General features: G+C 39.1%; 1 protein-coding gene across 2 annotated transcripts; it reads left to right on the forward strand.

Annotated features, from left to right (window-relative positions):
- The first annotated feature begins 5,270 nt into the window (after positions 1 to 5,270).
- LOC141812616 (4-coumarate--CoA ligase-like 4) lies at positions 5,271 to 7,644 on the forward strand. Of its 2 annotated transcripts, none has more exons than XM_074700629.1 (5): positions 5,271 to 6,519; positions 6,754 to 6,899; positions 6,991 to 7,058; positions 7,155 to 7,257; positions 7,414 to 7,644. In XM_074700629.1, exons 1-5 carry the CDS (start codon positions 5,301 to 5,303, stop codon positions 7,525 to 7,527), a joined length of 1,650 nt encoding a protein of 549 aa, XP_074556730.1. In that variant the 5' UTR covers positions 5,271 to 5,300; the 3' UTR covers positions 7,528 to 7,644. The 2 variants fall into 2 exon arrangements, with proteins under 2 accessions (XP_074556730.1, XP_074556731.1); XM_074700630.1 differs by having other exon boundaries at positions 6,772 to 6,899.
- The last annotated feature ends 6,768 nt before the right edge of the window (positions 7,645 to 14,412 follow it).

Below are 14,412 nucleotides of genomic sequence, written 5' to 3' on the forward strand. Positions count from 1 at the left end.
AATCTACCTAAGGGTTTTTGTGATTACTTTAGGGAAGTTGGGTCAAAGTGAGGAAGCTGAAAAGCTTCTAAGGCAGCCGAAGAGGCTGTATGACCCAGAAACTTCTGGATGGACTCAAAAGATGATTCCTGGTTTGCACGAAGCTATCACAACTTATTGTGATAAAAGGTGCAGTAGCAAACTCGAAGGAACCATGAGCCCACAAAGCAAGTATACACATAGAGCGAAAGTACCACCCTGTAGAAGGTAGAGGTGAAAACGTTGTCGCCAAGATTGCATCGGTGGATTACCTAGTAGGTCCTTAACCAAGGCCCTTCAGGTGAAAACTTGAGATCGGCAGGTTGAGGGGATGGGAATCAGATGTATGGCAGAAGAAGATACAGCGTGGCCTTTTAGTAGATGACAGAAAAAGACAACATAGTCTTTTAAGTATAAGTGGGAGATTGTTAGGAAGTATACTATCCTCTGCTCAAAGCCGCCGCCGCGCCCTGCTCTCCTCTGCCGCGCCTTCGCCACCACCGCCCCCAGAAAACGCAGGCGCCGCCGCTGTCGCGTGGAGAAGACCTCGCCGTCACCTCCCTCATAGTACCCTCTTCCTCTTCTCTCTTCACAGCAGCAGCTACCTACTTAGTCTTCTTCCTCTGTCCTGGTGGCCGCCCGAGGGATAGCTCTGCTGCCGCCAAACCACGAAGCTGCCGTCGACCACCGGTAAAGGGTTAATTAATTTGTTAAGTTGATTTAGGGTAGTTAATTAATTAAAGCTTGTTGATTAAACAAATGATATTAGATTAATTAAGATAATTAATCTAGTTTAATTGGATTATTAACTAATATAAACTATTAATTAGTCAGTAATTAGTAATTAATTGCTTGAGTAATCGATTTAATAGTGAGTTAACTTATTAATTAAGTTGAACAAGTAGATAATTGACTTTTGGTAATTAGTTAAGTTGTTAACTGTTTTAGTAATTGATTAGATGGTTAATTATTTTGATTGACACAATTGATAAGTGGTTAACTTATTTAAGATTTAATGAGTTAATTAATAATTAATAGATTAATTATGAACGGTAAATAAATTGGAGAATTTGATTAAGTTACTTAAAGTAATACTAATTAATTGTTAATCAGTTTAATAAATTATTAAAGATCATGTAATTCGTTTGGGGATTTATTTGAATTATTAATCAGATTAATAATTAAATTATATCCATTAAGTAGTAGTTGAGCTAGATTAACCTTAGAATCGACTAGGATTTACTTTGTTGAAAAGTAAATATAATATTTAGAAGATATGTATTTTAATTACAAGACTCTGAGTTGTTGATCCTGCTATACGCGAAAGATTTTATTGAGGTTCTTATTGCGACGATTCGTCAATCAAGTGGGTAATCTCTGTATCTGGTCAATACAAATCTATTCTCTTTTCACTCCATGTTTCTCTTTTCTACTGTTGTTGATTAGGCTATTGATTACATTCCTACATCTGTTTGTGTATACTTCTGTGCTTGGTCAATACAGGTTCTTCTTTCATAGTGCATGATTACCTGATTGATATCTCTACTATAGTCGTTTGATTCATGACTTGATACTTGCCTTTGACCTTAATATGATCCTGCTACCATCAATATAGTCTCCTTAAGTGTTGTTTATCTATGTTGGATTTATCATGATTGATATTGCACATACCTTGACGTAGTGGTAGTTAGCGGTTGAACTACGCAAATAGCATGTTGTTGTTGTTAACTCTCACTGCACAGGTTGAGTGAGAGCATTATAGCACTGCACAGTTTGAGTGCTACCTCACTGCACAGGTTGAGTGAGAGCATTTTAGCACTGCACAGGTTGGGTGCTACCTCACTGCACGGTTGAGTGAGAGCATTTTAGCACTGCACAGGTTGGGTGCTACCTCACTGCATAGGTTGAGTGAGAGCATTTTAGCACTGCACAAGTTGGGTGCTAGCTACCTCACTGCACAGGTTAAGTGAGAGCATTACAGCATTGCACAGGTTGAGTGCTACCAGGACTAGCTAAATAGCTCTGACTATGCATGCATTTATTGTTGTTTACTGCATTGATAGCTGGTACATTTGTTATTATATGATTATGCACTTGTTATATAACTGCTGCATTTGTATGACATACATGATGGTTATATTGGTCTTGCTCCTGTAGTATCATATTGGACTATATACCTTTGGATATCTATGCTTATATTCTTTGATACCTTGCTATATTATGCACTTTTATCTAGTATCCACTGAGTATTTATACTCACCACCCAGACCCTGGGGTTTTCTGTCTCCCCAGGTACCAGATAGGTTTTCTTTAGAGCTTGGAGATCGGCCGGACTGCTCCCATCTCACAACAGGGCGACGTGGATGTTCCTTCGTGTGTTTCTTTTTGATTGTGAGTACTTTGTATGGTTTCCGAATTTTACATGGATGTGTAATTCTGTATTGTTTTCGATTTGTACTCGGAGGTAGTTTTCGGATTTTAATTGTATGTGTTGGATATGTGTATATGGCCGTGTGGGCATTTGGTGATGTAGTAGTCTTGTATTTATTTATGTTGAATTGTATTCTGGGTCGTATCGGCCTTTATGTCATTATGGACTCAGGAAATTGTCATGGTTACTGGGGATATGCTGTCGAAATTTTTCAGACGGCCTCCCGGGGCGTGACAGCCGGATCCAGAGAAGAAAACGCTAGATCGAGAGAAGAAATCGTGTGTCAGAGGAGAGTTGTTGCGCGCGAGGAGATGGCTGAGGGGAGCAGAGAACGTTGAATTTGAGTTTGTCGGAGGAGAGAATGCCGAGCAGAGGAGAGATCGCTGGACGCCGAGAGAGAAAAATCACGCATGGGAAAAGAAAAAGGTCAGTCGAAGAACCCTAAATTCATAATTTTAGCGATGGAATTTTAGTTCCGTCGCTAATTTAGCGACGGAATTAAAACTTTCGTCACAAAATCGTAGCTGAAATAGGGTTTCCAGTCAACAATTATTAGCAATGGTTTAGCGACGGACTTTTAATTCTGTCGATAAATTAGCGACGGACTTTTAATTCCGTTGCTATATTAGCGACGGAATTAAAATTCCATCACTAAATAATATTTCTGTTGCTTTAATATTAATTCTGTCCCTTATTTAGCAACGGAAATAATTTTTGTCGCTCTTTCCATTATTTTAGGATTTCATTGTTGAGTTAGCAACGGTTTAACGACGGAAATAAAGGTCGATCGCTAATCAGTGATGGAACTTTATTTCCGTCATTAATTTAGCGATAGAAATAAATTTTAATCACTAAATGAACCATTAGCGACAAAATATTTATTTCCGTCGCTAAATATAGTGACGGAAAAAACTTTCATCGCTAATTTCGTCGCTAAATCGTGATTTTCTTGTGGTGGTGCTTAAATAAAATCCCTTGCGTCTTTCGTTCATATGAAATGTTTGAGCAAATGTTTTAGTTGGGTTTCTATCTATATGGAATCTGATTAAATCTCTATTATTAACTTGCTTTGATTGTGTTTTGTTACAGAATTTGTTGCTTTTACTTTGGTTAATTATGTTTTGAACCCTTTGTTAATTGTTGTATTGACGTAATATCAAATTCGAACTGCAGAAACATACATAAGAATTTGGAATAAAATAGATGAGGCGAAAAAAAAGAAAAAAAAATCTTATTTAGAGGAAGAAACGTAAAAATAAAATTGAAAATTATATTAATTTAAAAATAATTAAAGTATATGATCCAAAATTCCTTGACTTAACAATAAATATAAAAATAAATACTCTAAATAAATAAAATAAATATATTAATCTTCCTAGGAATTATAATTTTTTTATTATCAAATTAAAAAATAATAATTAAATTTATAATTTATTGTAGATGCGTCGAGTTTAAACATTTTTTAAATTACTTTTATTTATTATAGATGCATCTCATAAATATTTTTTATTCTTAATTTTTTTTATTTTTTTCCTTTCATAGCAAATGAACCAATCTAAAATTTATAGAAGGAAAGAAATTAAATTTAAAAATAAATTTTAGTTTGATTTATCTGCAATAAAGGAAAGAAATTAAAAATTTTCAAGAATAAAAATATTAATTATGCTTCTTTAATAAATTAAAGAATTTTTGTTATTTGATAATTAATATTTTAATTTTAGTAATAAATAAAGAATAATTGTAAATTTTAATATATTTTTGATTTAGAATATTTATTTTTATATTTGTTGTTAAATTGAGTTATAAAAGGAATCCTAAATCCAATATTTTAATCATATTTGACTTAATATAATTTTTAATTTTACTTTTCTTTATAAGAGTTTTTTCTCAAAGTGAGGTTATTTTTTTTTCATTACATCTACTTCTTTTTAAATTCATGGGTGGTTGGATGGTTCGAATTTAATATTATGCTGTATATTTAATTCACAAATTGCACAATGTTCACGTGCTTATGTTGCAAAAGGTTGGAATCCGCCAACCCAGCGGTCCCACACGATCGGCCCCCCGACCATCTGTGAGGAGGTAAATCACGGTGAATGCGGGATAGGACATAGTGGTTGAAGGATTTGGAAATATGACACATTTTGATGTTATCGCATGTGCACCATGAGCCTTCGAACCGTCTACCTCATGCTGCAAATATCAGCTGCTCCCGCCCGTGGGGGCTAATGTTCACGTGCTTATAGATAGATAGATAGTTGCCATTGTCTTAATGTAAAATCAAAACATATAGCTCTACAAAGATCAAAACAACATTTAATTATGTTTTCCTCTTAGAGGGTAATGTGCTTAAGAATCTAATCAACTAAACAAAGCCTAATTGCTAAGAGCATCATGGAGACGGAAGAAACCATTTGCAGCAACAGTGATTAAATACTCTTATGTTTTTGAAATATAATCTCCTGTTAGAATCGAGAGAAATAAAAACATTCAGAGAAAGGAAATTTGTCGAATATGAAATCAATCTATATAAATAGAAGGTTTTCGAAATTGAAAAGTCTGCTGAAATATTGGTTAACTGAAGTTGCTCAGTGGACGGAGACACCGATGGAAATATTAAAGAAAAAAAAGGGAGCAAAATCACAAATCTACAGGCCCACCGTCCACTGTGGACCGGGGGTGACTTCCCGTTGCACTGCAGCTTCCACGCTCCAAGCATGCCGCTGGTTAATGCAGTTCAGCAGTCAAAATTGTCGTCTTACTTCTTACTATATTCTCACTCATTAATTCGAATAGTCAACCTTCAAATTAAATAGCAGGGATATCGAGAAGTGAGCAGAGAGGCCAAATCATGGCGTACACGAGGACCGGCGTCGATCGGCGGAGCGGCTTCTGCGCCGCCAACTCCACCTTCTACAGCAAGCGCGAACCGGTTGCTCTCCCCTCCGATCCCAATCTCTCCGTCACTGCCTTCCTCGCCTCCCGCCGCCACTCCGGTACCACCGCCCTCATCGATGCCGCCTCCGGCCGCCGCATCTCCTTCCCCGAGCTCTGGCGCTCCGTCGCCTCCCTCGCCACCGCTCTCGCTTCCCCTCCCCTTTCCGTCCGCAAGCCCAGCGTCGTCCTCCTACTCTCCCCTAACTCCCACCACTTCCCTGTCGTCTCCCTTGCCGTCATGTCCCTCGGCGTTGTCCTCACCACCACCAACCCCCTCAATACCCCCCACGAGATCGGCCGCCAGGTCGCCAGCTCCTGCCCAGTCCTCGCCTTCACCACCCGTGGCCTAATCCCTAAACTCTCCCACTCTCCGGACCTCCGAATCGTCCTCCTCGACGACCGCCGCCGACCGAGCGATGACCTCCGGATCGTCGCCTCCATCGACGAGTTAATCGCCACCGAGCCGGATCCAGATCGTACCGCCGTCGCCGTGAGCCAGGACGACACCGCCACGATGCTATACTCCTCCGGCACCACTGGAACCAGCAAGGGCGTAGTCGCCACCCATCGTAACCTTATCTCCATGGTCCAGATCGTGCTCAATCGATTCAAGCTGCAAGACGGCGCTGGGCCGGAGACCTTCATATGCACAGTCCCGATGTTCCACGTCTTCGGTCTGGTGGCCTTTGCCACTGGCCTTCTCGGATCCGGATCCACGGTGGTGGTCCTCTCCAAGTTCGAATTGGGGGAAATGGTGCGGGCGATCAATGAGTACGGCGCGACGTACCTGCCTCTGGTGCCACCCATCCTGGTGGCGATGACGAACCAGCCCCAGCCGCTGCCGCTGGGGCGGCTCCAGAAGGTTCTCTCCGGCGGAGCGCCGCTGAGCCGTGAGGTGATCGAGGGTTTCCGGGAGAAGTACCCGGGGGTGGAGATCCTGCAAGGGTACGGTCTCACCGAGACGACGGGGATCGGCGCGTCCACCGACTCGGCGGAGGAGAGCCGCCGGTACGGAACCGCTGGGATGCTCTCCCCCAACACGGAAGCCCGGATCGTGGACCCCGATTCAGGCGCAACCCTGCCAGTGAACCGCACCGGTGAGCTGTGGCTCCGTGGTCCCTACGTCATGAAAGGTATTCGCGAAAACGACCCTTATCTACCCGTTTTCAGAACATAACATTGACATACACCACCTCAACTGCTACATGCAATCATAACGTTAGTTTTTATTTTTCTTTTGCGGTAACATAACGGCACTGTTTTGTTAAAAAAAAAAAAGAACAAACGACTCGTGAGCAAAGTTCGGTTCAAATAAGGGCTTGAATTATGACTCCATAATACATTGTGCATGGTGGGTGCATTTGCAGAGTACTTCAATAACACAGAGGCCACGAGGACGACGTTGGTGGACGATGGGTGGCTCAGAACAGGAGATTTGTGCTACATCGATGAAGATGGATACCTGTTTGTGGTCGATCGCCTCAAGGAGTTGATCAAATACAAAGGCTATCAGGTTAGAATTTGGCACGCAAAATGCCCCCCTTTGGTGGTTGAATCCAATCCTTACAAAATTAGCTTTTTCTTTTGTTTTGGGTATCATTTAGGTGGCACCAGCGGAACTGGAGGCGCTTTTGTTGACTCACCCTGACATCCTCGATGCAGCCGTGATCCCGTATTTCATCTTAATATACCAGAATTTTGTTAAGTTGTGGAGTTATTTTTGGAGCCAATTGATACTTAAAATGCATACATACTCTGATGAATGTAGATATCCGGATAACGAGGCTGGTCAGATCCCTATGGCTTATTTGGTGAGGAAGGATGGAGGCAATATAACCGAGAAGACTGTAATGGCGTTTATTGCAAGACAGGTACCAAACTGTAGCAGACTCTACAGAACTCTAGGGTTTCCTCTAGAGTCCTTGCAAATGTTGCGTTATTTGGTTTTTCTTTGCGTTTAGTTATACATTCTTTGTTTATTGCAGCCATGACTAATATCTCGCACTTTATCCTTTTGCTATAAACAGGTGGCTCCGTACAAGAGAATCCGCAAGGTAGCATTTATATCAGCCATTCCAAAGAATCCATCAGGCAAAATATTAAGGAAAGACCTCGTCAAGCTTGCTACCTCCAAGCTCTAGTTATGCATTCGTTCATCAACTCGTTCTATTGGAGGAAAAAGTTCTCTAGGACATGTTTTGTCCTTGCTGTTGCACCTGTTGAAACTTTTCTAAATCAATAATATCTTTGATGCATCATAGTCCATAGCACCAAATTAAAAGGTTCTACTAGATTGTGTAAGCGTCTATTTGCCCCCAGAGCATAGTTGAATTAGTTACGACGGGGCATATTTGCTGAAGTGGACAATGGTCGAATCTCGGCGAAGTTGAAGCAATGTTCTCTCTCGTCGTGGTCAACTGTAACTTTTCGATTTACCTCCTCATGAATAGTCATGAGACCGATCGTGTGGAGCTCCCAAGATATTGTTGAAAAAATTGATTGTAGTGGCTCCCAAGATAACTCATAATAATCGTTAATTCTAAATTACATAGTTATTTTTCATAAGGTTTAATTTGCCCTATCAATAGTGTGCAGTCGGTTTCAGATAATTGTTATTTTCGGAATAGGACTAAATTGTTTATTGTTTAGTTAACAAAGAGTTTAGGCAAAACTTCCAAAGGGCATTTCTGATTTTTTTTTATTCTGAGCAGTTGTCATTTTTTTATCCAGTCAAATATTTAGTGGCATAAAGGTTCAAATACTTCACTTAGTAGGATAAAAATTTGATTGTTATTGTTGTTGTAATATCTAAATAGCACCTTTTTAACAAAATTGTTTGCCTTTCTCGTTAACATTTGATAAGTTTGTACGTGGAACAAATTGAACCACACATCAACGAACTTTTGAAAAAAAATAAAATGTCAAATTGGGCTAGTCAAGCCAGTCATTTAGGTGTCAAAATCTAAGATTCAACCGTGTTCCCCTTTTATAGCCTTCAATCCTTTAACAATTTTTACTATTTATATGTTATCTAGTAATTGGTCCATCACCATTAGTCAACTAGTTCTTATGATTCGATTGTTATTTCGCAGCAACAGTTCCTTTATGCTTTCCATATCAGCCATCAATCGACTCAACCATGAAAGAACCATTTTTTCATTGGCTACTTGAATCTAATTGTCTGAATTGTACAATAGTTGAATACTTTAAACCACAAACCCAAGTTTACCATAGCTTTGGAGTTTTGATTTGTCAATTGACTCCAACACTAGTCAATTGATGTTCATCTTTAGTCAGCTAGCTTTATTTTGAATCCATTTGGGGTATTAGATTCCTAGTCACCAGTCAATTGTTGTCCATCAATGGTCAAACCATATGTCCCATAGATGCATTTGAGCCCTTAGCTTTTCCACATACCATCCTTCATGCCTCATGCCCACGTGTCAACCTCTAATGACTATCGTCCTTGTTATCTTGATGCTCCTCGTCCCGCGGTCCCTCAATCTGTCTCATACAACCTTCTCAAATCTCTATGAAGGTGGAACCATCAAGGTGCTAACCTGGCCACACTGGTTCAATGCTCTAGTGCTACTCTAGCACCACCTCATTGCTCCTTATCCTACGATCATTCAAATGTATTATACCATTATTCTCTGATCTCAATGGACCTTTAAGTCACTAAATATGCCACCATAGCCCCACCAAGTCCATCATCAACCACTTGACCTCATTGGGCTACAAGTTCTCCAAGCTCAATGTGTGTGCCCGTAAGTTTCTACACACGTCAAATATACAAGATAATATCTAACTTAAACTCTTTGCCAAAACATCAAAACTCAAGACCACTTGAGGCACTATTGCTCCAACATTCATATATCTAATCGTCGACCAATAACCTTCTCCTAAGCTAATGAGGAGTAGGAGGTGTTAAGGTTGCAAGTGTTGTGATGCCTTGTTTAGATTGTTGAACTCTTAATCAAAATTAAAATTCCTATATATTTTTCTTATTTACGAACTTAACAATTTGCTTTTACTCTGAGTTTTCTTGACCATAGTTCTATATTTTCAGGTAAAGATTGATTTAAAGTTTTAATCGATTTCATCATATATACAAAATTGCTAAGAAATCCTTGATAGTTTAGAATCCAGGTTTAGTTTTACTTATTATATTGTCACCATTCTTCAAAAGTAAGAATTACATCTTTTAAGGCATGACATAATGAATATAAGAGAGTTTCAACACTAACTCTTTTGAAGATTAGACAATAATTGTTAACACCTTTTATTGCGGCAAAAATTTATTGCCGCACCGGAGATCAATAATGAAGCTTCCTCTCCTGATTGGCTAAACCTACATAGATCAACACGTGTGAGAGGGCGTCAGAAATCATCCAGGCGAGACCCCTTTGATGCTTAAGTCATTATGAGATCATAAAACATAAAATAGAATTAGAAAAATATAGAAGAAGAAAACTAGGGTTAGGGTTTCATACTAGCCCTCATGATCATACCATTGCCAACCTTTTATAGAGAATCATGCTTTGAAACATAATAGGCTATTGATTTGCAGATTGTGAGTCGTGCGTTGGAGATGCATTATTACCAGTCCTTGCCTGTTAGTCAAATTGAGGAGTAGAGTCGAACAAAGTTTGATTCAAGGATCTTAGGATGTTGCCTTACATACGAGCACAAGGTGCTCAAGTTGCAAAGCTATAAGAGCGACTTGGAAGGCTGAGATGAGGAGCTAGGCCACTAAGTTAGATGGGGCACTTGCGATGTTGAGTACTCAGGAGTGACTTGGGATGTCATGCAATGGGAGTGACTTAGGAGACTAGGTCGCATGGGGCACTCAAGTTGATACTAAACAACAAGATGTCGAATCGTGCTAGGGACTTGAGGAATCTAGGTTGAGTCAGGAGCTAGAGAGAACTATGTGGATCGGATGTGTTGACATAGGTTGACCTAGTTCTTTGCTAGGGAATCATTGTTCTTGAATACCACAAGTCCCCTCTTCAAGTCAAACTGACTAGTTGAGAGGAGTTGAAGGGGAACTTTCCTTGATGATGGAGTCGAAAGTGCAAGAGGTCAAGCTGAAAAGGTCGATCGCTAGTAACAACTAGAGAAGAAAATCTAGCATAGGTTGAACTGAAAGTCTAGACTAGATTGTAGGCATAGTGTGGGTACCTTAGGGCTCGAGAAGAGTTCAAAATTTGAACTTGTTTGGACAAAAATAATGATTATGTTTTAAAATGAATTAAATACAATCAAATATGATATTAGGAAGTCGACTCCGAAGCACAGTTCAAATTCGGCAAATAACTCATCAAGCTTAATCTTGGAAAGGTCCTGAGACACCTTGTAACCATCAACCATTGATGTCCATAAGGTGTTTCTTGGGAACACTTTCAACGCGTACCTTATAATGTCATGGTTCTCCATGGGGTGTCTGATAGTGTGTAGACCGTTGAGTAGGTCTTGAATTCTGACATGTAATTCACTAGCAGACTTTTCTTCCTGCATTTTCATGTTATATAGCTTATGTTAAGAGTAAGTCACACTTACCTTGGTGTCGGAGGTCCCTTCATGTAGCTCGATCAGTTTGTCTCGTAAATCCTTTGCCTTTATGAAGGGGCTCACTCTGTTGAACTCATCCTTTGTGAGACCGCATTGTAAGGATTTGGGTGACCTTTGCATCTACCTCGATTTTGCGCTTAATTGTGTTATCCCACTTCTCACAAGGTTGCAGGATTCCATCTTCATTGGTCGGGAGAGTGAAGCCAGTTTGTATGACTATCCACATGTCCACTTGAGTTTTCAAGTGGTACTTCATTCTACCCTTCTAGTACACGAAATCCTCTCCAGAGAATAGAGGAGGTTTAGCGGTGCTGTAGCCTTCCTGATGAGCCATCGAAAAAGAATCATGCACAATAAATGAACAAAAAAGATTGTTCCAAGACTTGATTTTGGATTAGTAGTACGGGAAGAAATCTAAAATTTTGAAAAAACTTAAAGTGACGACAAGACAAGTAACTTCCTTGCTGTTCCTTTGAATTGTATGCATGAGGGACCAACTGAACTCACAGCTACACTTCCTTAAATCACACTCATGCAACCTCTAAAATTTAGTTTCAAGATTTTAGAACTTGGAAGAGAATTAGTTCCAACAATGTAGGTTCTAATAGGTTCAAGAGTTGAATCATGCATGTCTTGGAAGAGACAAGAGCACCAATTGATACATCTCACAAATTCAACAAAGAAAACAGTTTCATAATTCAATTCCCAAAAGTCCTGAAATTAAATGATTTCTGACTTCCAGTATTGTTTTTTTTTTCCTTCAGACTTAAGTTTCAGACCTTGAAATCTGGGGTAATCTCAGCTTGTCTCATAACGAATGCAACTTCAAAAGGGCTTCAATGAACACTAAAAAATTGAAAGATTGACCCCTAGTGGCTGCTGTTCAAAAACAGATTTGATAATTTCTGTATTGCATTTCAGAATTTCAGATTTAAAAGAATTTAGGTTTTGAATTATTCCTCAACCCTTTCCTCTTGAGCATGCTGATCAGTATGTCATTGTGTAAACACTTCAGTTTCACACTAGAAAATTTATAACATCCTGGATTAAGTTTCAGAATCTGTAAGTTGAGCTAATTCCAGCTTGTGTTATGGAGATTTCGGCTTTACAAAATCTCTCATTTGACAACTTCACAATAGGAAGCTGAGTTCATGTTGCTGCCATCCAGAATTCACAATACAATTTGGCACACATGAAACAAGACTTGCATTGTCCCAGTTCCAGAAAAGCAGGTTCAGCAAATTCCAGTAAAACTCAATGAATCAAGCTACCACACAACTTGCAAAAGTACGACTGAGGTGTCCAAGTTCTGAATTTACAGGAATTCTTTAAGCTGAAGTCAACCTTTACAATACATGAACCCAAAGCCAACTTCAGAGCTCTTACCAAAGAACTCCAGAAATGGAGTTAAATTTCTGAAATTCTGACTTCAGATTGCAATTTCAGGATTTCAGAACTTGGACAGGCCACTCGATCTAAAGAAACTCAGGAAGGTACTAAATGCCCAATGAAAAAGCAAACCCTGTGCTTGGAATACTCCTTGCTCTGTAGCTGCAAAGAGCAAATCAAACTTCAGACTTCAGAACCCAGTCTGTGCAGTTTTTCATTATCCAAATTTTGTTTCAAATTAGAGTTTTAACTATCAATTTGCAGCTTTCTAATGCATTAGCTATACCCCATCAGTTACTATATCATGTGTAAATAATCCTCATCCATGTGTAGCTTAAAGTTAATGAGCTTAAAACCATTGTTCTCTCAAAACTGATACTTTGGTCTATGTCTAGTTCTATTTCAGATTCAGAGTCAAGGGTTCAGATGTGCCATTTACATTTTGAATTCTGCAACTTTCTCAATTCAAGGTTTCAGAAATTCAAAATCAAATGAATGGAAACTTCTGAATTCTAGTTTTCCAAGTCCAAGTTCAGAAATCTGCACAGATTCAGAATTTAGTCATCTGTCAACCCAAGGAACTTGAGTTCAAGTTCAGATTCAGAAGCTTTAATTCTCAGGGAAGCATTGAACTAATGGGGCTTGAGTTCAGTTTGTATCCTGGACAGAAACAGTATGGAAAACTAGCACAACATTCTATTTAATCAATTATGTTGACAAAGTTTTGATTTTCAATTTGTTTTTTCTTTTCTTTCTCTATTTTGCAAATTATAACATCTCTTGAGCAGCTTAGGAGTGTGTTCATGTTGCTCAAGCATAGAACCAACCAAAATTGATGTCTCACCAATAGCAGCAATTCAAAAATAAACTCCTCCATCTCTGAATTACATCAGTTCCAAAATCAGATTTAAATTTCCAATTCAGAACTCAGATTCAGGGAAATTGCAGAATCCTCTTTCCCGGATTGCTTGATGCTCAGATCAGATGCAGGTCCCAATTCAAGTTTACAGCAATCCAGCAGCTAGCTGAATAAAATTCAGAAATCAGCCTCCAGTTTCAAAATTTGGAACTTAAGGAAATTATGGATTGAATCATATAGAATTAGGTTTAGGAAAGGATTCCACTTGGCACTAAATCGATTAGAATCTGAACTTCAATTAATGCTGATTAGAATCAGCATGTTGGCACAAGAGATCAGTTGTGCTCTTCTCTGATGAAGCAGCTTTTCTCAGATTTTTTTTTCAATTTAGAATCTGGTATTCAAAGGAGTTTCAACTTGAATCATCAAGAACTCGACATTGAGAAAGTGTATCATTTAGCACTGCTATGGTAAGAATTCAAATTCATATTGCTGCAATTGCGAATTTCAGAATTGGCACTGCCATCTTCTATTTTTTTTCTTCTTTCTGCTTCATGTCCTGCCCCCAGATTTCACATTCACTGGAGTTACAATCAACTACCACTCTTGAGCCTTCCTCTGATCAGAGAGCTTGAATCCAAAATCAGATTCAATGATCCTACCAACATGAAATTCCTAAACAGTTTCAGATCAGTAACCAATCAGCCTTGCTTACCTTCAAAGATCCAATAGATTAGCTGCATTGTTGTTTGACAGAAATCCATGGATTACAAGCTCTTTTTTTTTCTTTCTTGCTATTCTTTTCAGATTTAGTAGCTCTAGATTTTTTTCTATTTTTATTCTGGTATTACCTCAAGGTCCCCCTTATAATTTGTGGCATCCTAGAGATCATTCCTTACACAAAAATGAAAAGTCAAATGCAGCAACCTCACAGCTTAGACCTTCTTCACAACAACATCAGTATCAATTCAGTGAACCCAAATTCAGTAAACTTCCTGAAAACTTCAACTGCTGTTGTTCAGATACAAAATCCAGATTTGACACAAAACAGTCCCTAGTTAACACAAAATCCAGATTTCTGTTGAAGGTCAAGAGGATCAGATGCATGGTAGAAGTCTAGGAGGTCAAGTAGACCAGTAGTCCTAGCAGCAAATCCTGGGAGCCGAGGATCAAGGCTAAGCGAGAAGTCCAACAAATCTGGAGG

Source organism: Curcuma longa, chromosome 19, assembly GCF_044706935.1.
Source record: "Curcuma longa cultivar G26 ecotype Majalengka, Jawa Barat chromosome 19, ITB_CL_G26_1.1, whole genome shotgun sequence".
Taxonomy (NCBI): Eukaryota; Viridiplantae; Streptophyta; class Magnoliopsida; order Zingiberales; family Zingiberaceae; genus Curcuma; species Curcuma longa.